The 25,186-nt window shown below is 41.4% G+C and overlaps 1 protein-coding gene across 1 annotated transcript; it reads right to left on the reverse strand.

The window, feature by feature from the left end:
- Positions 1 to 1,407: 1,407 nt before the first annotated feature.
- ddb1 (damage-specific DNA binding protein 1) lies at positions 1,408 to 24,148 on the reverse strand. Its single transcript, XM_060923188.1, has 27 exons — positions 24,003 to 24,148; positions 19,581 to 19,729; positions 19,378 to 19,494; positions 18,732 to 18,953; positions 17,411 to 17,525; positions 17,208 to 17,305; positions 16,780 to 16,938; positions 16,611 to 16,694; positions 16,411 to 16,527; positions 16,037 to 16,139; positions 13,609 to 13,684; positions 13,408 to 13,516; positions 12,825 to 13,003; positions 12,235 to 12,398; positions 11,434 to 11,541; positions 10,172 to 10,379; positions 9,625 to 9,720; positions 4,694 to 4,805; positions 4,496 to 4,619; positions 4,246 to 4,410; positions 4,047 to 4,141; positions 3,799 to 3,969; positions 3,486 to 3,595; positions 3,024 to 3,193; positions 2,218 to 2,320; positions 1,906 to 2,029; positions 1,408 to 1,805 (listed from the first exon to the last, which is right to left on the reverse strand). Exons 1-27 carry the CDS (start codon positions 24,061 to 24,063, stop codon positions 1,722 to 1,724), a joined length of 3,423 nt encoding a protein of 1,140 aa, XP_060779171.1. The 5' UTR covers positions 24,064 to 24,148; the 3' UTR covers positions 1,408 to 1,721.
- Between the last annotated feature and the right edge of the window lie 1,038 nt (positions 24,149 to 25,186).

A 25,186-nucleotide genomic window follows, 5' to 3' on the forward strand; every position in this document is an offset into this window, starting at 1 on the left:
TAGGAAGGGTTGAGTATGAGGGACTGGGAGGAGTTGTTTCCAAAGTAATACAGTGGGAGGAGTTATGTTAAGATGGACTGGGAGGACCTTTGGCCTGAAATTGTTTGAACACTTGTATAATATTGAGCCAAGAACCTTCTCAGGTCTCCTGAAATAGTGTGAGATGATCATCAGTAAAAACAGCAGTGTTACAGTGTTGTCCTGCTGCTTTATTCTGACGGACTCTAAAAGGCAAGAGCGAGGTTTAAATGCAGGAGGACTTGCTCACAGCTCCATGACCTGATGTCATGCACGTTTAAAGAACGAAAATCATTCCAGAAACATCAGTGCCCTCTGCTGCCAACTTAAAGAAAATCAACACTTTTCAAAAGGAGTCGACGCAGCAGGAGCAAACACTATTTTGGACATTTAGATTTTAATCAAGACTGAATTTAATAAATAAGAGTCCATGCTTTCCATCATCTTTAACCAGAGAGGGAGGGAGAGAGAGAGAGAGAGAGAGTATAATAAATTTAATCCTTAGTTAATTTGAACTTAATGAACAGTCTTCAAAAACTAGTAAAAACAGGATTTTAGGAGTTTTATCTCTCAGAATTCTCAGCCCTTCTGTACCTACATCATCTAATGAACTGTAAACTGATTCTTTTGTCCTGTCCAATTCCAGAACATTCACTAAATTTTACATTTAAAATATACAAAAAAGTCAGTCCAACCCAAAAAAACAAAACACAACACTGTTACTTTTCCCCCAAAATGTCCGTGATCATTTTTAGCCTCATTAAATCTATTGACCGAATCACCCTCTGTAACTGCGGACTGTCACTCTGTAAATAAATGCAATTTAAAAAAATGTGAAATTAATAGTTCTATTATACACAAGAAATAATGCTTCAAGACATGCTTTTATAGGAAATTCATCAACGACAGGGTTGTTTGATGTGGTAGCTAGATTCAGGAAGTGTTTTATTCCTCTTACACACCACAGTGAAAGGAGTGGGAGGAAACAGCATGGCTTTGGTGCTGGAGAAACTGCAGAGCGTAAAGTTACAGCTTTACCTCTGACGCTGGAGACTCCGTCTATAAACAGAGGTCTCCTTAACACATCACACACTGTTGAGGCTGTCGTACAAGTCCCTGTGAATTAACAGGGGTTACTAAAGAAACAATCACACAGCAGGAGCAGTGATATAAACCTGGGATTTTTTTTGTTTTAAATTGCACCATTTATGTAAATTCAATCAACAGTTGTGTCCAATCCGAGTCCAGCCTGGACTGTAAACGTATTAACTGATGTTTTTCATTCAAGCAGAATGGCTTTGACATGGACAAAGAGCAGATGACTTCTTTTAACGAGTAACTTTTGCAGAAATCCAACTTCCTGCAATGTTAAAACCAACAAATCAGAAGTTTTACTGGAGCAAGCTTTATTAAAAGTAAAGACTGGGCAAAGAGCACATGGACAAAAACGTCACGAGTAAAAGTCTAAATCATGTGATCAGCATCCTTTTGTGTGTCTCATCTCTCAGAACACCTTAAATCACGGTGGCCTGATAACGCAATGATAAAGGAGTGCTTATCGTTCAGCCCTCACTCTCTCCACACACACACACACGCACGCACCTCTTTCTAGAGCACGCATCTATATTGTCCACCCACACACACACACACCTCTATCTGGTTTATTTATATCTATGTACAGAGCGTTGTGCAGTGCAGTGGGGTTAGTGGATCCTGGTGAGCTCCTCCACTATCTTAATCACTTCATCCACTGTGGCCTCTCGCTTCATCCCACTGCCATCATCAATCTAAACACACACACACACACAAACACACACACACACAGAGAGATCAAACAAGGCAGCAAACACATGCCTACCACTGAGAGCTGGGTGCAGTTAAAAATACCTGTAGCGTGCTGACCACTTCCTGCATTTTTGCCCGTCCCAGGTCTAAAAAGCTTTCGATCAGATCTCCGTCGATAAAACCTGTAGCCTGTTCCGTCTTCCTCTCCGTATTGAAAGATCTCCAGGTGATCACCGTTAAGGATTTTTTCCCAATAAATACAGTACAAGGCTCACAACCTTCTTTTGTCTCATCAAAGCAAAAACAACTTTTATATTTATTTAAAAAAAAAAAAAAAGCAGCACCCTTTGAACTAAATATATAATGGTCAATGGCACCTGAAAAAAAGTGTAAAAGGAGTGTTTAAGAGGATATAAGCTGTGCTCAATCTTTCCCACACTCTTAATCACCTTGTTGAGTCGATTCTGTAAATCCATCAGTAAACTGTACCATCCTTCTGATAGGGATGTCACCAGCCCTGAAACAAAAAACACACACTTTGCATGAAGATTTTATTGTAAATTTTCCTTGAACGGACGATTAATCCTGCGAGATTGTGAGAAAAAAAAAAAAAAAAAAAAAAATCACAATATAATTTCTTTTATTCTCTCCACATTCACTGGATATGCGCAAATGTGCACTCTGATTGGCTACTCTACTACTAGGATATCAGCTCATATACCGTGAGTAGAGAAAAACAAAATGGCAGAGCGTGTTACTGAACCAATCGAGGACGAAATAAAAACTCTACTCGAAAACAAACCCCCCCAAAAAAACCAAAATTATGTAAAGAAGGAATTTGATGGTAAGAACGCATCTTTTTTTTTTCCCCCCCAAGAATGATCGGATTTTTCACACATTGCTCCTGCCATTTCGCCAGTTTGTTTACATTCGAGGCAAAAATTATTTAAAATAGAAATTAAACACAATCATGTCTCACATCTTTACAGTAAACAGAGTTTAAATAAAAGCCTCCTGGGCTCAGAACACTCAAACAATATTAGCTCACTGTTCGGAATTACATCATGCTTATACCAATCATCAGGTTAAACAAGATCACTGATGGGTTCCAACCCGAACCCCATGAAGAAGCCTCCAGACTCAGAAGGCGACATTTTCTAATATTTATTCAAGTGTTTTACAGCTGACTTTAGGATTAAATTTAAGGTTTCTTTTCTTACCGATCATTCCATTAACAGTTCCGAACAGCACAGAACCCTGTGTTGGAGTGGAGCTCTCACCAAGGTTTTGCAGCACAAGGGAACCGTGACAGAACACATTGACAAATTCACCCAGGTGGAACACGCCCACTTCCTGCAAATGCTGACGCTCCTCATCAGTGGTGGCAGCACTGAGACAGAGAGAATTTAAAGCATTAAGATTAGCTCTCACCCAAATAAGACTCCAGTACACACAGTCTGATGCAGACTTTACACTCTGGTCTTTTGGTGGCTTTTTAAAATCATACAGTAAACCTTGTCTATTTTGATAGCATTAAAATCACTGATATTATAATAAAAACTGTAATGAAATTCGACATAAATCTGTGGTAGTAAAAGCCTCCTACACGTCCCAGATATCCTCCGAGTGTCTGGTAAAGTGTGACACCTTATTAGCATGCTGAGAGCACAATCCTCCCGTACCTGTCTTTCTGACACACGAAAAGGTTAAACGCGTTCTCTGCACCGAGGAAATTATCATCGTCCAAAATCTCTACCGCACTCATCCAGTTGGGGTTGAAGTCTCGCGCAATCTGAAGAGAAATGAGAAGAAAAAAGATAATTATGTGCTAAAAACAGATACAGATCTGTCCAGAGAGACACTTTCAACCTTTTATATAAAAAGTGGGAGGAAGGAGACAAAGAGGCAGAGAGAGTGGGAGAGATTCACAGAAATAAACAGAGGCAGATCAACAGAGAGAGAGAGAATTAAAAAAATATATATATCACATCTCACCTCTTCGAAGTTTCCCTCCATGGGTTTGTACGCTAGCAACAGCACAGACCTCATCAGATCTCCCACCAGGATGAAGTCTCCTTTGGTTTTCAGATACAGAGCCATGATGTTGTTGTAGTGATTACACTCAGTCCTCAGCTCTTTTTCTGCCGTCCACTCGTACAGGCGTACCTACAAACACACACAGACCTATTCAGAAACAGTCTAAATACATCAACCCCCTACACTTGTAACTCTAAGTGTCTCACGGTGCTGTTGATGCTGGCCAACAGTTTGCCATTAAACTCCACAATCGAGTACACGGCACCTTTCACCTCCTTCTCTGCTACAGTCTGTAGTTTACCTAGGGAGAGGGGGGAAAAAATCATTTACAGAAGGAAAAAACCCACCACTTTTTATTAAAACATCATTAATGCAGTCAAATTAAATGCGCCTGACTGTCGTTACCATCGGTGTAGTGGAAGACGATGATGCGACCCTGCTTAGGCTCCGCCTCCTCAGGGTAGACCATAGCGGTGCCGACGATAAAGTAGACTGCAGGATCTTTGCCCAGTTTACAGGACACCAGGCTCAGAGCGTACTCACTGGGCAGAAACTGGTGGGCATGAAGCACTGAGACAACAAAAGGAATATTAATGACTTCAGTCCAACCGCGAGCTCATCACAAGACTCGACTTCAACGACGAGGATGAAATACCTTCAAAAGTGTGCTGATCCACCACCAGCAGGCTGTGCACCTCCACCTCCTCACCGAAGGAGGTCTCATGAGGGGAGGTGCTGCTGGGGAAAAGCTTACTGGAGCTCACACTACTGGACAGAGCCTGAGGACAAGAAGTAAAGCCGTAACAGCTCATCTTCGCTTTAAAGAAAGACTACAACCGTTAGGAGGACCTACCTGAGTGCTAGCGCTGGGGCGAACGGGAGCCGTGGTTCCATTAACATCCTGCATCTCCACTCGACTGGAGAGCACACCGAAACACTGGGACACCTCCTGATAACAGATCCTCCTGAGAGAGGAGGAGGAGGAGAATCAGAAAAGTACATCCTTCAGCCTGTGACCCGCTAATCAAGCAAAACCCACCACCTTTAATCCAGACATTAAATCTTTAAATGCACTCAGAGGAAACCGCTTCCTTCTAGCAGGACAGAGGAAGGAAGTAAACAATTACACAAGCAAGGAATGAAGGATGGATGGAAGGAATTGAAAAGCAAGGAATGAAGGATGGATGGAAGGAATTGAAAAGCAAGGAATGAAGGATGGATGGAAGGAATTGAAAAGCAAGGAATGGAGGATGGATGGAAGGAATTGAAAAGCAAGGAATGAAGGATGGATGGAAGGAATTGAAAAGCAAGGAATGAAGGATGGATGGAAGGAATTGAAAAGCAAGGAATGAAGGAAAGAGGTGGGTAAGTAAGGAGATAAACATTGCAAGGTAAAAAAAGGAAAGTAAGCTAGTAGGTAAGTAAGGAATGAAGGAGGTAATTGAGTGCAAATAAGTATGGAAGGAAGAGAGAAAGGAAGGCTGTAAGGAAGAAAGGGGAATTCCGATATAAAGAAGTAAAATAGAAAGAAACCAAGGAATAAGTATTTGATGAAAAAAGGAGGTAAGGAAGTAACTAAGTACGCAAGGAAGAAAAGAAGGACGGAAAAAAAAAGTGAGAAAATAAAGTCAGCAAGGAAGTAAATGAGTATTTAAAGGGTCTGACTGCAAAGTTGAATTCTGGGTAAAATGTTCCATTTCTGTTATGTTTCACTGGTGTGACACACACACACACTCCTGTGTGTAAATGTTTTGCCGAGATATATTATTTAAAAAAAAAAAAAAAAAAAAAAAAAAAAGCATCCCACGTTTTACAATTCCGGAGATCGACGAAGAAAGTGACCAACAAGATCATGTGACCACCATGGGGTGTGTCTGACCTACTTTTAACCAAAACAAAATCAGTGTGGACAAACAGGGTGGACTCGGCTCTCCCATCAGCTAAAAGCAGCGGAAAAGAAAAGGAAAGCCTGTCTAGTGTTACGGCAAGATAGAGCGAGGTTAGATGGCGTGTCATTTTTCTGGACAGATAACCAAATCATTCTAGCTAGCGATTATCTAGCTCAGTCTTAGAGTGCATAAGCTCGACTCCACGGTAGAGAGTATGGAGCTCTACACCTAATGTTTCGATCTTACAGAGAACGAAATGAGAACACAAAAGCAGTAACGGAGAAAAGATAAAGTTTCATGGATCTACAGTGGTGCTTGAAAGTTTGTGAACCCTTTAGAATTTTCTGTATTTCTGCATAAATATAACTTAAAACAGGGGTCACCAAACTCCGGCCCGCGGGCCGACTCCGGCCCGCCACCCCCCTTTGACCGGCCCCCCAGCCCCTCTGCCCCCCACCACTTGAACCAGCCCTATGAGGTAATCCCCAAAAGTGGTCATGGCCTATTTTTTTTTTAAATTGCTTTTTGACAAATAATAACATGTCTGCATCTTGTATGTTGTTGATTTTATCAATTAAAATTGATATTTAGTTATAAAATGAACTATTCATATTTTCCGAATTTTCGTCATATGCTCGCGATCAAGCAGTGACAGGCAGCGCATGCGCAGAGAACTGTCAGTGTTCAGTACAGTAAAATGGCTAGCGGTCAGCGAAAAGCTGACAGAGAGTGCAGAGTTTTTAAACAACAGTGGACCACCGATTATTTTTTCGTTCAGTGTAAGGACCGTGCAGTTTGTCTTGTATGTAAAGAAAGTGTGTCGGTTTTCAAAGAATATAATCTGCGTCGTCACTAGGAAACCCGCCACAAAGAGTATGCTAGTTTGCGAGGGAAAACAAGAGAAGACATGATTCGGAGGATGAAATGCGGACTGGCTGCACAACAGAATGTATTCCTTCACCAAACCCAGATCAACCAGGCTGCTGTCTGAGCTAGCTATAAGGTAGCTCACCTACTAGCTACCCATGGAAAGCCGTTTACTGATGGGGACTTTGTTAAAGTATGCATGCTTGCTGTGGCTGAGGAGGTGTGTCCCGACAAGAAGGATGCGCTCAACACGGTGAGTCTCTCCGCACCTACTATGACCAGGCGAACCGAAGATTTGGGGGACAACGTGTATGACCAGCTGAATGAGAGAGCGTCAGAATTCGAGTTTTTTGCTTTAGCCATGGATGAGAGCAATGACGTGCAGGACACAGCACAACTGCTGTGATCTATTGATCTACTGCTCATATTATAATTTCACTGTTTTTTTTTAATGTATTTATTTTATAGGCCTATTTATTTGACCTTTATTAAGTGCTGCACACAATTATTATTTATATCAACAGGCTTACCTACAATTTATAATTTTCCACTCACCTTTGCCAGTGTCAATCACCTCAACTAGGCAGATGTTTCTTACCTTGACAGCTTTGATGTTATTTTTATTAGAAAATAAATAAATGGAATATCTGTGGTATTTCAAATTAAAACCAAGTGTGAAGGTCTCGATTACTACTTTTGCAAACCACCAGTAAAGATAAACAAATATGTGCCAGGAATTAAGTGTTGATCTAGTAGTGGGGGGATATAGTAGTGGGGATGGCTGTGCCAGGCTAGTAATCTCTACTACACAATGAGGCCTGCTGGTGGTCATATATTTGTCTGGGTCATACAATTCTATATGTTATATAGCTGACCCGACCCCGGCCCCCCATCACAGTCAGGAACGACAGTGTGGCCCCCAGAGCAAAAAGTTTGGTGACCCTTGACTTAAAACATCATCAGATTTTCACGCAAGTCCTAAAAGTAGATAAAGAGAACCCAGTTAAACAAATGAGACACAAATTATTATACTCGGTCATTTATTTGTTGAAGAAAATGATCCAATATTACATATCTGTGAGTGGCAAAAGTATATGAACCTCTAGGATTAGCAGTTAATTTGAAGGTGAAATTAAAGTCAGGTGTTTTCAATCAATGGGATGACAATCAGGTGTGAGTGGGCACCCTGTTTTATTTACAGAACAGGGATCTATCAAAGTCTGATCTTCACAACATGTTTGTGGAAGTGTATCATGACATGAACAAAGGAGATTTCTGAGGACCTCAGAAAAAGCGTTGTTGATGCTCATCAGGCTGGAAAAGGTTACAAAACCATCTCTAAGGAGTTTGGACTCCACCATTCCACAGTCAGACAGATTGTGTACAAATGGAGGAAGTTCAAGACCATTGGTACCTTCCCCAGGAGTGGTCGACCAACAAAGATCACTCCAAGAACAAGGTGTATAATAGTCGGCGAGGTCAGAAAGGACCCCAGGGTAACTTCTAAGCAACTGAAGGCCTCTCTCACATTGGCTAATGTTAATGTTCATGAGTCCACCATCAGGAGAACACTGAACAACAATGGTGTGCATGGCAGGGTTGCAAGGAGAAAGCCACTGCTCTCCAAAAAGAACATTGCTGCTCATCTGCAGTTTGCTAAAGATCACATGGACAAGCCAGAAGGCTATTGGAAAAATGTTTTGTGGACGGAGGAGACCAAAATAGAACTTTTTGGTTTAAATGAGAAGCATTATGTTTGGAGAAAGGAAAACACTGCATTCCAGCATAAAAACCTTATCCCATCTGTGAAACATGGTGGTGGTAGTATCATGGTTTGGGCCAGTTTTGCTGCATCTGGGCCAGGATGGCTTGCCATCATTGATGGAACAATGAATTCTGAATTATACCAGCGAATTCTAAAGGAAAATGTCAGGACATCTGTCCATGAACTGAATCTCAAGAGAAGGTGGGTCATGCAACAAGACAACGACCCTAAGCACACAAGTCGTTCTACCAAAGAATGGTTAAAGAAGAATAAAGTGAATGTTTTGGAATGGCCAAGTCAAAGTCCTGACCTTAATCCAATGGAAATGTTGTGGAAGGACCTGAAGCGAGCAGTTCATGTGAGGAAACCCACCAACATCCCAGAGTTGAAGCTGTTCTGTACGGAGGAATGGGCTAAAATTCCTCCAAGCCGGTGTGCAGGACTGATCAACAGTTACCGCAAACGTTTAGTTGCAGTTATTGCTGCACAAGGGGGTCACACCACATACTGAAAGCAAAGGTTCACATACTTTTGCCAATCACAGATATGTAATATTGGATCATTTTCCTCAATAAATAAATGACCAAGTATAATATTTTTGTCTCATTTGTTTAACTGGGTTCTCTTTATCTACTTTTAGGACTTGTGTGAAAATCTGATGATGTTTTAGGTCATATTTATGCAGAAATATAGAAAATTCTAAAGGGTTCACAAACTTTCAAGCACCACTGTATTTGTTAATGTCAACCACAAATTACATCCCTGCGACTCAAAACTCTCTGAGGTCGATGCAGAGTCATGATGTTTTCTGCAAGTCGCCATCTTGGTATGACGCAGTTCCATAGTTATGCTAATTAGTTAAAGCTCCTCCCTCGAGTTCAGCTGTTTCCGGTTTTCGTAGGGCTGTACTGTTTACCTCAAGAGGGAGGAAAAAGTCCCAAAACAGAGAAAAGTAACCCTCAGGACATCAAAATTATCACATCCCATCCACATGATACTATTCTTGCGTGCCAGAAGGAAATGCCACGCACAATTTAAAAACAAAAAAACCCCACTGAGATGACTTTACAGTCAGCAGCTTTTAGGAAAAAGGAAGTGAAGTAACAATCAGTATGAGAGTCAAGAAGGGCTGAAGGACGTAAATAAGTAGGTCGACAGGGAAGTTTGTAAGGACTAATGGAGGTGATGCAAATAAGTAAGGAAGGAAGGAATGACAGAAGAAAGTATAGCTAGTGAGCTAGATAGATAGATGAACAGACTCACTTGGGTGACTCATACAGAGGTACAGTGCGAATGTGTAGCTTCTGGATTTCATCGATGGTGCCGATGGTCAGAGTGCTGTTATTGGCCAGAGCCAAGCTGTAACAGAGATTAAACAACAAAAATGAACACATTACAAAAGTTTTATTTCATTACAGTAAACTTTAACATTATACACCGTTATGAATGGGTTATAGCTCACTGAATAGGTATAAATCAGAATATCAGGAAAAACAAGTAAATAAGTAATAAAATCTTCAATGTTACGCTTGAGCATGAATTTAATGATTAATTCAAACTAAACTAATGCTAGATGATGTGTTTGTTTTCCAGACATTCAACATATTTAGATGAAGCTGCTCTGTTTTAATTTTATACTTTTTTGAAGCCTTTTTAACATTTAAAAAAGAAAAATCCTAAATAAGTGTGTGTAAAGCCTCTCCAGCTGGATCTCAGCCTAGTTTCAGGAATCCTTACCTCCCTTACCCTCATAAAACAAAAAACTGCTGCATAAATACTGGTTTATTTGTTTTCTCTTAAATACACACACCTGTCAGGGTAGCCCTCGGAGTTGAGGGGACACATGTAGTTGACCTCTTTGAGGTTGACGTTGGAGAAGACGAGCTTGTGGTTGCTGGAGTAGATGACAGTGGGTCTGTCTGAACACGCAAACACATTGGAGGTGGAAAGAGAGCGAAAGGTCCGGAGCACCGTGGGCTGAGTCCCCAGAGTCACCTTTTTCCGCTCAGTCAAAGTGCCTGCCCACACACACACACCACAACCTCCTCACACATCTGAAGATTTTCATTCCTGGAACATTTTAATATATTTAAAACATTAGTCTGTGTAAAAAATGTATAGGTGTTAAGACTTTTTTTCCCCAGAAGGTGAAAGCTGAAATTCTCAAAAAATAGGTTTTCCTAAAACCCGTAATGGACAGCTTCTTCTTTAAACCTGTTAGGCATGCATGTAAAATTAATAATATGCAAATAACATTCAAATAAATTTAACCAGCCTGACAGAGTCTAACTGGTTTCACACTTCATTACAGTAATAACTTCTCCCTCTTGAACAACCAGAATGGCCCAAAGCCTGTGCCCTCAGGCAGCTGAACAGTGCCCCACTCCCCTCCTCCCATGGACAGTAAAACACACCTCACCCTACAATAACTGAGCTGGACTCTGCATTGCTGCAACATTACATTAACTCCACATCTGACCATGCTCTCTGGTTTTGGTGCCCCTGTTCTTGATCTGTTTTCTGATATACCTCTTGCTGCTACGACTATGACCGTTCACATTTCATGCCTGCACCGGACTCTATTTATAATGGGCATTATGGGACTTTGCACTACTATGCACTTTTTACATTATGCACTTTTACACCTACTATGTATGGCTGGGTTGCTCCAACGGAATTTCGTTGTTATGACAATGACAATTAAAAAAAAGTGACTGATCTACTTCTAATGCTGTTTAGTCCTATTTATTATTATTATTATTATTATTATTGTGTGTGTACATATGATGTACACCAATATGACAGTGAATTGTCCGTCTCAGAATATACTTCAGAAAATTCTAATCTCCTTTTACATTCGAATACGTTATTTCTATAGTAAGAGATTTGCGAAGTATAAGCCACTAATAATCAACAAATTTTTAAAAAATGGGTACGCATTGGATGACATGGTTGAAGTTTTATGTAAGAAGACATTTATACATCTTCAGGACAGACGTGTTTACACTTTTCTTGCGATTTCTGGGTCGAAGTAGGGAGTTGTACTGTATGAACTGTACACATTTCACTGACCTGTCTCTAAGTCCAGGCCGAAGTAGAAGAGAGCGCCGTCTCCCAGAGCACACAGCAAGTAATGGCTGCCCTCAAACGTGGTCATCAGGATCGAACGTGGAATGATCTCTGAGAGACAGAGAGAGAGTCCCAGTTAACCCTCACCCTGTACACATTTTCAGTAAATGAACAACTTCAACATAATTAAAGGAGGCACGGTGGTGTAGTAGTTCGCACTGTTGCCTCACAGCAAGAAGGTTCTGGGTTCGAACCCAGCGGCCGGCGAGGGCCTTTCTGTGCAGAGTTTGCATGTTCTCCCTGTGTCTGTGTGGGTTTAGGTCATGCAGTTAGGTTAATATGGGACGGCCTTGGGCTGAGGTGCCTTTGAGCGACACACCGAACTCCCAACTGCTCCCTGGGTGCTGTTAGCATGGCTGCCCACTGCTCTGGGTGTGTGTGTGTGCTCATTGCTCACGTGTGCACGCGCATGTGTGTGTTCACTGCTTCAGATGGGTTAAATGCAGAGAGGAAATTTCACAAGTGTGCGATAAATAAAGTTGTGCTTTCTTTCTTCTCTCTTTTCTTTCTAATTACCTCCAAGAGAATGAGCAAAATCATTACACAGAATAATTCAAATTTCCACTCGCTAAATGTTTTATTTATTCTGAAAACTGTTCTGTAGTTTGTACGTAAGCATCATTAAAACTGATGGTGTCGTGTGACTACGTATAAACTGCTGAGCCGTCATTACACAACCCGTCACGCTAAGGAGTCGGGTTTAACGACCCGGAGAGTCCTCAAGTTCATTTCCTGTCCTCTCACCTCCACCCAGCATCTCTTTATGCAGAGGGCTGAAGCAGGGCAGACGGAGGACTCGGGCCGAGATGTCCGTCCACAGACCCACGGCACACAGAGTGGACTCCGTGCTGCTCTCCCCGAGAGGAGTGATGTCCAAACACGCCACCTCGTGCTCCATCTCTGTGGAACTGCAAATGTGGGAGGAGAGAGGGGAGGAAAAAAAAAAAAAAAAAAGCAACTGATTCACCAATTCATGCTAGTCAATTTTACTAACAAATTGGATTAACCAAATCAGAAAATAATGCAATGCGAGGGAGGGGGATGACGACAAAATGTCGCATAAAATTAGACCTTTCATACGAGTTTGTTATTTAAGAGCACCTAGTATTTACATAACTATATAAACATGACTAGGATTTTGTGTCCTTCTTACTTTGAGGTAAACATCTACTCAAGTTGGCATGATGTGATGTATATATGATAGATCGATATTGTAGAACAGACAACCTTGAGCAGAGTCAGAACACTACTACTAGAAAAATTTCCATCTGACCAATCAGTGGAGTTCCACTTTAACATGAGGTGTAAAGATGTGTAAATGCTACACACAGTACCTTATCTGCTTTAGTTCTCCACTGAGGATCTGCAGGTAGTAGAGGACTCGACCCACCGCTAGCACCACCTGGGTGGAATTGCAAGCAGCCACGCTGATGTTCCGGCCCTGAGGCTCCTTCCATTCGCTAATCAAAGCCTTGCTGTCCTGCGTGACCAGTCGCACTGAACCGGAAGTAATCTGAACACCACCCCCAAGAAAAAAAAAAAAAAAAATCCCCTTCAAAGCTCCATTAACACTTTGGACATCAGTACCATTCTGGCTCTGTATATCTTCGATACAATATGATACGACAGCATGATGACTCATCCTGTACTAGGCTTGCGTTCAACCAATTAAATGCTCTCTAGAACTTGCCCCAAGGGGTGCGTCTTGCTCGACAGTAGCAGCTCATGAACAGTAAAATACGGTTTGTTTTTATCTCAAACGCTATTTGCTGTCACTCTGAATTACTGCTCCAAAAGGAAATACATCAACATACAGGAGAACTTTAATGAGGACTCACTATATTTGGTTTAATTAAATGAATAAAACACTAGCTGTATGTGAGAGGATGTAAAGTTGACACAAAGTCAAACGAAAACCTGAATGAGTTGCTGGTGAGCGACGTTTCCGCAAAAGAATGTCTGTTGGTTATCGACAAACCCTGGAAGTTCAGTCTCCTCCACTTCCTCTCCACTCAGCATCAGCACTCTTTGTAAAAGAATGCAAAACCGAGAGTTAACACGATTTATAACAAATAATTAAATAACAGTAATAATAAAAGACAAAGCTCTCAGTCCTACCTGGTTTGGCCAACGAAAGAAAGCACCAGCATGTCATCGGTGTCTCTGCCTGCCTCTGAGCGAAGAGGCCATAATCCTAAAGATGAAAGAAAAAAAATGTGTGGAAATAAAATAGTATGAATAGCAGTTAAATAATTCAGCTTGCACAATAATTCAGTCTGTCAGTAAGTGGAGTGAGAAACCTCCAAGTCCCAAAGTGGGCCTTGAGATGACAGTTTAATCAATTTTATGTCACAGCTCGGGCTTTGAAATAGTTCCACCCCTCCCCCAAATAAAGTCATAACAAATAAAGCCTCGCATGAATTCCAAACCTGTCCTTGTGATGTGGCGATAATGGAAAATAAAATACAAATAATTTACTGGCTATTCATGAAAATGCCACAAAGATGAGAAAAAAACACTAGTTTTATAATTAAATGATTAATACGCATCAATATAAGACACCATTTCACACCATCTCATCTCATTATCTGTAGCCGCTTTATCTACAGGGTCGCAGGCAAGCTGGATCCTATCCCAGCTGACTACGGGCGAAAGGCGGGGTTCACCCTGGACAAGTCGCCAGGTCATCACAGGGCTGACACATAGACACAGACAACCATTCACACTCACATTCACACCTACGCTCAATTTAGGCCCTGTCCACACGGCAACGGATTCAGGTGAATCTGATAAAATTGTTTATCGTTTCGGCCTGGCGTCCACACGGCACCGGCGTTTTGGGTGCCCCAAAACGAAATCTTTTGAGAACGGGTTCCAGAGTGGAAAAATCTGGCAACGGAGCCGTTGCGAAGTCGTCTGGATGAGTAGAACGGATTTGTTTACGATGACGTCACAACCACATGTGCTTCACACCGGGTAGAAGTGTAACGAACTCGATGCGAGTTGTCAACAAATCCCATAACTTGGTTCATGAAACACGCTTACAAAATATTTTCACTGTGAATATTTGTGTAATGGTGCAAAGTGTGAGAGAATAGCCCTTAGGGCAGAGTCGATCCCGCCAGCAAAAATAGGGAAAAAAAGGAGCGATCTCACCTCTTCAGATGTTGGTTTAAGTCCTACAATACATTCCTCAAAAAGGGCGTAGAAGAACAAATTAATCCATCAACGTGTAGCATTCAATTTATTCCGGACCATTAAAGACGCCGCCTTCCGCGTAGAATCATGTCATCATCCTCGCCGCCATATTGGATAGGTCAAAGCGGAGAATAAAGATGCCTCATTCATGTGCTGCGTTTAACTGTACCAACAGGTTTACCGTCCAAACGAGATCACATGGGATTACCTTTCACAGGTGAGACTGGAAAAATACTTTTCATTGTATTTGGTCATTATAATGTAATTTTACGAACAGATTTTTCTGACTTTGTGGCTAATATGAAGTCTCGCGCATAATAGTTTATGCACATGCGTCCTTACTTCTTCTATTGTTCTGGTGTCTCCGAAGGGATCGTCTTACAGCGCCCCTAGAGGTGTGGCATGTGTATTGCATCGTTTTCAGCAAGCGTTGCCATATGTACCTGATATTTTACTGATCCGTTGCCCATGTGGACGCGATATTTTTTTTAATAACATCTCGTTGCCGTTGTCGTGTGGATGTAGCCTTAGAGTCACCAGTTAACCTAACCTGCATGTCTTTGGACTGTGGGGGAAACCGGAGCACCCGGAGGAAACCCACGTGGACACGGGGAGAACATGCGAACTCCGCACAGAAAGGCCCTCGCCAGCTGCTGGGCTTGAACCCGGACCTTCTTGCTGTGAGGCAACAGCGCTAACCACTACACCACCATGCTGCCCCCATTTCACACCAAAATGTCTTAAATAAATAAATTACGTTTTGGAGAATGTTTATTTATAAGCATTCTCCAAACTCAAAATGTGTGTCTTAAAATGTTTAAAATCATCCTAGATGATGATTATTTATATATAAATCTAGATCTTTGGGTGAAATTATTTCATTTCCCCCCTAAATACAATGATTTCTGGGCGGAGCTACGCACAAGCTGATCTTGTGATGTCACAAAAACTGGACCAATTGTGCAAGACTAGATGACGTTGACAGTGCTGTACACTGAAACTTTAACCTGTGTGTTAAGCTTAGAATCTAACTAACTACCTTAGCTAATGTTCGTGATGATGAGATGAGGGTTGTCATAGTAACATTGAAATTCTCTCTGCTGTTCAAAAAATCAGTGAAAGTGTGGATGCAAATCATGACTGATAATCATGAACTTGTTTACTGGCAAGATGAGTAATTTCTGGATTCTAATTTGCATATTCATGTATATTTATAGATCCTGCCATGGGGATAATGGTGGAGAGATGTTCTAAGCCAGTTTTAACCTTTTCTTGAACAGGAAAGCAAATGATTTTATTATAATACATGGGCTATTTTATAAGTTTCGGACCTTTTATACATACTGACCTTTGATTCCAGGCAGGTCAATACTGGCGTGTTCATGGATTCCTATGCCATTCCGAATGATCCTTAGAGAACCTTCCTTAAATGCACCGGAGCAGGTCACCAGCTACAGCAAGAGACAGAGGACATGATCAGTACTAAAACATCACAGCGTGCAACATAATGTACTTATACATGTAAGCAAGATATAAGGCCATGCCATTGTTCGTTTTTTACGATATAATACGAGAGCACAGCTCCAGCTGACAGACACACCCTGATCATGTGATGCACTATTGATAAGTCTGAAACTCATTTTGGAAGAGAGAGACAAGAGCGAGCGAGCGCTTTGTGGTAACTATCAAATGGAGTTCGTGCAAGGACGGGTGTGGTCTCACCTGCCCCTGTCCTTGCCGCTCCAAATCCACTACACACATGTCCACGATTGGGCCCAGGTTCGTGAACGTTTCCATAACCGCCACGTACGAGCCCTGATCGTTACTGTCCACATTCAGCTGCACAAAACACACACACACACACATTTCATTACTCAAGAAATGCATAGGTCTCGTACAGAAGTAATAAAAACCCCACTGACTTTAACCAGCTGAGAATCTCCAAGCCTGGAACCAACAAACACCACGCCGTTATCCAGGTAGGTCAGACACTCAGCAATGGACGTCTGGAAGACACACACACACACCATGTGAAAACACATACATGTGAAAATGCTTGCTATTTCAACATACGCACAATACAATGCACACCTCTCCCAGCAGTTCCACCCGTAGATCTTTGAGCACCATAGAGCCATCGATTAGCTCCTCTTTCTCCAGCAGCAGCATGAACAGCCTTCCATCCATATCACCCAGGAGATAGCGAGAGCCGTTCGGGTCCACACGGTTATGACACACGATCGTGCTTTGCTATGGATTTAAGACAAACTCACTCAGTCAACAAAACAAACAAACCTAAAAACATCTGAATTATTTACATGATTCATTCTTTATACATTTATGAAGTTAATCATTTTCATACAACAGCACGTGTTTTTAACACAACTGAGCTGTTATTATAGAAGGGACAACATATGAGCAGTGGTGTCAGAGCTGTGTTTATACAAAATCAAGCAGCCTTCCACCAATCAGAGTCAATAATATCAATGATGTCAAGTTACAGCACAATTATCAATCACCTTGATTGTCGGAGGAGCGATGGCCAGGTATTTATCTCCGTTGTGATATGTTATGGACTCCTGGCCGATGATTATTGCGCCACCGAAAGGCTCAGGAACTGCAGTTATGATACAACCGCACACAAGTCAGATAATTTTTTTTTTTTTGCAGATTTTATGAATATTCATAAACAACTCTACTGAAGTGTCCAATCAGAGCTCACTGGGAATAACCATCGAGGCCTCGGCTTCGACGTTCTCCTGCTTCCAAGGACCCTTACTGAACTCCTTCTCCTTTAGAGACACCTCATACGTCTTCACATGTCGTCCCTGAGGGTCCTAGAGTGAGAGAGAGAGAGAGAGAGAGAGAGAGAGAGAGAGAGAGGCAGAACGCTTCAGATGTTTGTACAATCTTGGCTATCTTTGCACAAAAAAAAACAAACAAACAAACAACTAAGCACAAAGGGCAATTTATTATTTTTTTTCAATTAACAATTTTTACTCAACACTCAGGCTTCAAAACTAAACTTATTACGAAGGTTTAACTGTTCACATCATTAAAGCATAAGTGACGTTTCTTTCGGCGGCTTTCCACAGAACAATCCAAGCAATAAACAGAATAAGTTCTAATCACATTTAACTGTTAAAAACATTCACCTCACCAATCGTGATTAAAAAGTCAGATGATATTTTTGTCATATCACATGACACCCAAGACATTTCTGCAATACACATCACAACATACAGGTTTGCTAGCAAACTGTGACCAAAACATTAGCACTGCATTGAAAACAAAAGTCCAATGATAATTTTGTGGACACAAAGTGTTATGATTTTAAAGAGTCGGGGTGAAATTTGAATCATCAAATCACCTTCCAGTCAGAAGCCTGGAACTCTTAAACTTTAAAATAAATAAATAAAATTAGACAGAAACTTATTTAATTAAATACAAAAATTTTATACATTATTAACTTCTTAATTCAACTTTTGTTCCTAAATAAAGGTTTAAGAAAATATTTAAATATAAAAACATTGAAAGACTTAGTGTTTAATTAATGAGCATTTAATAAATGATTATTGGGCATATTTAACATATTCAATAGTTCTTAAGTAAAAATATTTATTCTTGTTAAGTAACTTTGATAAGCATATTTTTTAAAAACATTTGTTAGATTAACATATTTAATATATAAGCAAACGTTTAGTAAATAAACAAAGACATAACGATACCTGCAATATTTCAGAAAACTGTATTGTAACAATCTACCATGATATTATATAATGATTTCACACACGGAGTGTTTTAATGCCGGTGTGTGTGAGAGAACTGAAGGGTGCCAATATTTTAATATTAGGGAGTGAAAGGAAAAAAAAAAAGCAAAACTTGGTCTAATCACACTTTAAAAAAAAAAAAGACATTTGGAGTCATGCGTGTTGTGCATTCTGCGCTCTCCACCTGCACACTATGAAGTGAGCGCATAGTTAATGAGCTGCTTAATTTAAAGATTAATTATATTCTAATGATATTCAGATAAGATTTGATACCTGATATATAAAACAGACGGTCGGAGCCTGGCACCCATACAGGAAGTGCACATCTATAACCTGCAGCTCCTCCAGACGAATGTTAAAGGCTTTGAGCTCACGGTTATCCCGATCCAACGGGATGACTTTAAAAAGACCGTCATAGAGCCGCAGACCAATCATACGACACTCCGGGTCCACGATACCGATGATCCCGGTCTCTGATGGACGCCCAATCCGATCCTAAGAAATTAAAACAAACATGAGAAATAATATTTAAAAAAGGTGCAATAGGTGACTTTTTTTCCCTTGCATAAGCATCCTGGAACATTGAGGGTTATGGATGCTTGCTTGTTTAAAGGCTTCCTGTCAGTCATTTTATAGACACAACCCTTCACATCGCCTCCATCTCAGTCTGAAATCAGCAAGCGTCCAGCACAGCCAGATAATTCTCCGGCTGTGCTCGTGAACATCCTCAGAAATCATCATGAGCAGTGTTTTGTGTGTGTTGTATAACTTGTCTTTCAAGCAGATGAATATCTGACATGACACTCCACCTACTTAACTGTTAGGGACTTGATCCTGACGCATTTTACCCAACACACCGTTTTTTAAAACAAAAAGGTTTCGCATTAGGACATACAACTTTCGCGGTTTGGGGTTATACCTGCACATTTCCGTGAGCACGAGTGATAATATCAATACTGTCTCCATTCTGCTTGTACTCCAAGATGCAGGCGTTGTATTTGGCTGTCAGAATGAACAGAAGGTCTTTACTTTCACCCTACACAGACACAAAAAACAGAATTAACATAATATTAAAATATATATAGAAATTTCACATATTCAAAGTGCAACGCTGCAACTCACTTTGGGTCTGAAGAGCTCCATGACGGCGATCTTGCCATACATGCCGATCTCTTTGACTGGCCGTAATCCCTCCGCTGTGACCACATAGATCTCCAGACGTGTGTTCTTCGCTATGAGAAGGTTAAGATCCTCTGCTGAGGTGAAGTGACCTGCAGGTACAGGAGCGTTCGATCAAATCACCAGAATGCATTTTCATCGTTATTGCAGTCGATGAAAACATTTTATATATTTTTACAGATAAAACTTGGGTACTGCTAACGAGCGCCTTCTGTGGAACAAGACACACCCCTGGGGGCGGGACATATATATTCTAGAGTGTGCTTATGCCAAGATCACACATCACCGGTGGATCTGCAAAAACCGTGGCTGAAGCTACCATGGCCATTCTGGCAGATTTTGGAGGCGAGCCGCTGCATAAATTCGGGTGGATTAAATATGCAAAAGAAGCCAAGGTAGCCGCGATGGTAGCGACAGACGATTCCAGTAAAACCAATGACAGCAGCAACATATGGCCTTACGGTAATGACAGCAGTGTGTACAGTTTTCACAACTGCAGTACAGCTTAGCCACGGCAAGACGAAATAAGCCACGCCCCGAGGCAAATTCACTTTCTGCAGAATGCTGTTCCGTGAACATTTTGAACTTGATGGTTCCAACAGAATGCTATGGTAACCCCCGGTATGCCTCAAGGATGTTCACGTGTGCCTTCACGGTTGAGACGGATGAATTCATCCGGCGCATGACCCATGGTAATTTTCAACAAGACAAAACATTCCAGGGATGGAAACTACACCCTCTTGGTTCTCAAGGTAGCTCCCGGGCTCTCATATATTCTGACGGGAGGGCCCAGAATGCGTGCTAGTTGACCCTTGGAAGGCCCAAAATTGTCTACTGTGAAATGATTCTGGCTACGTGAGATCTTAGCTTTAACTGCTGGAACAGAAAGATTAGTTCAGTATGGGACAACAAATATTTGAAATAGTCACCCTGGAAGTGACAAATTACTAAAATTAAAAAAAAGAGAATATCATCAAATCTATTGAAAATATTTTAGGGGCCAAGCGCCAAAGGCACCAAATTGGATTTGTATGTTTTTTTCCCCCTCTTCTTCCACAATCGGAACCTTCAGCAACCCACTGACCACTTCATCGGCTTGTTACAAAATTTGGCACGAGGAATGAGGACAGTCTCAATTACCCTTACAACAAGCACTCTAGCACCACCAAAAGGGCAAATTCGGGTAAGGTAATTTCTACTATTTTTTAATTTTTCCAAAAACAGGTTCTTATTTTCCTCCAAATTTTGTCTGATCAATCACCACCAAATTTGGATAAAGCATTGCAAGGAATTCTGGAAATATAGCACTGTGAGCCAGCAATAGGTTCTCTCAGACTTTTGATATACGAGACAGTTCGTCCATAACTCGCAAACGAATCTGAAGGCAAAGTTGCCAAACAGGACATGAGGTCATATCTCAGCAACCACGTGATGTACTCTGAGCAAACTTGGTGGGTAAAGCCAGTATCTCGCTGGGCTGCGACAGCCTGTGACTAGTTGGAGACAACAATTGCGATAAAATATGCAAATTAGCGACAATTTTCACTTGGAATCATACTGAATTGATATTCGCATATATTTTACAGCAATTGTCGCATTTCCAACTAGTCGCAGGCTGTCGCAGCCCGGCTTTCCCTCGGCAGGCAGGGAAGTAGACGAAGCCTCACAGAAACTGACTTGAGAAGGGTTCGCGACGGCTTTGCGACACCAGTGACGCATTTGCGGCTATTTTGAGAGAAATTTTGTTGCATGAATTTTTTGAACATGTTCAAAATTTCAGCGACGAAGGAGCGACACTTTGCAACTCATGCAAGGAAATTGAGAAGCCCCACGAATGTTTCAAGACACTTTTGAAACTCTCTCGTGAATGACGTTTGCAATTTGTCGCAACCCAGTGAGATAGTACTCTAAGTGAAGGACCTCACCCTGAGGAACTCCAAGACATTTGGAATAAATCACCACTAGGATAATTTGCCAACATAATTATCTTTCAGCTGCTCCTGTTAGGGGTCGCCACAGCAGATCATCATGATCTGCATATTTAGTTTGGCATAGGTTTTACACCGGATGCTCTTCCTGATGCAACCCTCTCCAATCTATCCGAGCTTGGGACTGGCACAAAGCATACACTGGCTTGTACAACCCCAGTGGCTGAGTATTTTACCTAATCTGCATATCTTTGGACTGCGGGAGGAAACCCACACAGACACGAGGAGAACATGCAAACTCCACACAGAAAGACCCTATCGGCTGTGAAGTTCGAACCCAGAACTTTCTTGCTAACCACAGGATCACCGTGCCACCATACCCAAATTTGCAAGAACAATTTTTTGAAAATTAAGATTCTTGTTTCTCTTGATAATTTCCTTGAACATGCAGTGTATTCTTGATAGAATGAATTTGTGATCTCAAAACAGGAAGTTGCCCAAACATCACAAAGTTCAGACTGCAGAACTGTAAGACCAGGACAAAAAAATACAAGTTTCTCAGATGTTCGATGCGACCTGTTATCCAGAACCTGCAAAACACTTGACAGCCAAGCCGGAAGTGATGGCAGGGTGCATCTAAACATTCTTGCGCCCTGATATCAAACAAACTGCTTGCATATTTAACATGCCATGAAACAAGATTTGACTTCATGTGCAATTTGGGAGGGTTACACAAAACAGGAAGTGAGGTGATCTCTCAGCAGTCTGAGGTGAGTAAATCCCCTTGAGAGGAAAAGCTGATGGTTCCAGGGGCTTTTATTGGTTTATTGTTCCTGCAACACCAGACCTGGGCATTTTACGGCCCGCGGGCCACATCCGGCCCTTTGGTTCATTCTGACCGGCCCGCGTAAGGTTAATTAGAAATTACAAAATAAACGTATTTTCTAATTTTACCTCATGCATGGACTGAATGTGCATTGCTTTTATTTTGAAGTTGTGTTCAACAAAAACTCAATGCGCGCGACATGAAATCCCACGAAACCTAATCCAGTGATAACTACTTCTGTAATTTGTCCAGACCAACCACAAACTTGTACGTCATCCTTCAAACAGTCCAGCCAATCACATAGTGTGACGTCACTAGCAGGCGCCGGAGCCGATCTGTAGATCTGATACCTACACCGAATCGAAGTTGTTGCGAGCAGATCACAAGAAGACTTTAATCCCCAAAATGTCCGCAAAAAGAAGAAAAGGTAGATGCCAAATGCAGGGCTTTCAACAAAACATGGACTGCTAAGTATTTATTTACTGAAGTCAGAGATGAAGCTGTGTGTTTAGTTTGCGGAGAGCAGATCGCAGTGTTCAAAGACTACAATTTGAGTCGGCATTACCAAATGAAAAACACCAAATGAGGTGATTAGACTACAAATGTGGACATCATTATTATAATATGATGTATCTTGCTTGATATTTGGAGTAGAAAGACAATATTGATGTCTTTATTGTGTTTTGGGGTGAATGTGACTGAAAAAATGTACAAACATTCACATTTTGTTAACCATTGTTTTGGGAAATTTGATTGAATTTTGTGTAAGGCAACCTCGTTTTTTCCATACTCTTACCAGTCTTAGCAGCTTGTAAAAACAATGCTATTTACTGCTTTATATAAAGAAATACAATTAATATTATGCAGAATTTAGTTCAGCCTTTTGGTCCGGCCCTCCACAAGATTTTCTGTTTTTCATGTGGCCCCATGGAAAAAATAATTGCCCACCCCTGACCAACACTATGGGATGAGGACAGAAAATGCCTGGCCCCTTAATCGCTGCTTGCAGGGACATTTGCTCATGGACATCATCATCATGGTGTCCAGAACACTGAGGAAGAACTACAGCAAGCTCTGAAAGACCTTTTTTAAAATTCAGAGGCACTTTATGATCATTTTCCATACTTATTATTATTATTATTTAATTTTTTTAATTATCAGAAAACAAGATAAAAAAACCCTCATACCTCATTTAAAAATGACTCAAATGTCATTCAGTAATAAATCTCCAGGAGAATATTTATAAAATCACACATTAATAATATGTTTAATTAATTAATTACTTTACCACAACGGCACGCACGCGCAAATCCTGCAGCTCGGACGATATTAGCCACCTGGCTAACCACATTATTATTATTACTATTATTAAAAGTAGTAAATGTGTTTAATTTCATACACGCGTTTTTTCCACTGCACATGTTCTCATGGTTATGAAATATCTAATAAACTATAGAATGAGTGAGAATAAAAAATAAAGCTGATCTGAGGCGATTACTGAAGCGCTGACCTGCTAACAGTTAGCCACACAGGCCTTCAGCGCGCGCTCACCACATTATAACGCGCGAGAACAATAAGTCAGTGTGAAAGTGCAGATCCGGTGCGACTCACCGGTGATGCAGGCGTTCACCGCCGTCGGTTTCTGCGCCGTTACCACGTAATTGTAGGACATGGCGTTCAAATTCAAGAGACAAACACCTGAAAATTTGCTCTTTTTTTCCGGGCTTAGTTTCTGCTTCTGTGTACGACCATAGAGATACAGAAGAAGCCACTGGGGGGGGAAAAAAAAACCCACGGATCGCCACAGCGCCACCTGCAGGCCTGGAGGATTGAAAGCGTTTTTCTCTCTTTCTCAAAATGTTTGTTTCTTCAGCATGAGCTGATTGGACTCAGAATCAGAATCAGAATCGAGTTTATTGTCACATACAATGAATTTGCTTTGGTGATTTGTTGCTTGAACAGTTATTAGCAAAGACAAAAAAGTTTAGATTAGATTAGATTAGATTAGATTAGATTAGATTAGATTAGATTAGATTAGTGCCCTGTCACACTACGACGTTCTCACCAGCGTTCGAGTAACGTGTTGCGAAACGCAGAGGAACGTCGAGAACGTTAGAAAAAAGTTACAAGAAAGTTAGACGAGCGTCGGCAAACATTGGGGAACGTCGAGGGACGTCGGCGAACGTTGAGGGTGAAAAATAGTTTTGGGTGTGCACAAAAATTCAGGACGTTCTATCAAAACGCTACTTACACGTTAGAGGAACGTTACACGAAAGTTTGCGGGCGTTACTCGAACGTTACTCGAAAGTCAGGACGTTCCCTGGACGCTAGGCGGATGCCGGCCCATCAGGGTCGAGTGTCCAGCGCGTGCCTAGCGCTTGGGTAACGCTTGCCTAACGCCTGTGTAACGTCCATCGAACGTCTGTCCAGCATGTCGCCAACGTTTTTCAGCGTTCGTCAGTGTTCGCCGAGCGTTCTTAACGCTCATGTAACGCTCTTTCAACATCTTTCTAACGTCTGTCAGCGTTCTGAATTTTTCCAGTGTCTGTGTAACGTCCATGTAGCATCCTTGTAACGTGCCGGTAACCTACTGGTAGCGTTCAGGAGCATTTGGCAGGCACTTGCCAGAAATATATTTAAAGGGGCTTGCAGAGGCCACCGACAGTCCTGTTGGAACTTTCACAGAGTGAAGACTTCAGAACGATGACAGACCAAGAGAAACACCAGTATGCTGTTGCTGCTCTCATGCATCACAACAACCTGGTTGAAATGGTGGTTGAAATGGAAGTGATGCA

This window comes from Neoarius graeffei, chromosome 6, assembly GCF_027579695.1.
Source record: "Neoarius graeffei isolate fNeoGra1 chromosome 6, fNeoGra1.pri, whole genome shotgun sequence".
NCBI lineage: Eukaryota > Metazoa > Chordata > Actinopteri > Siluriformes > Ariidae > Neoarius > Neoarius graeffei.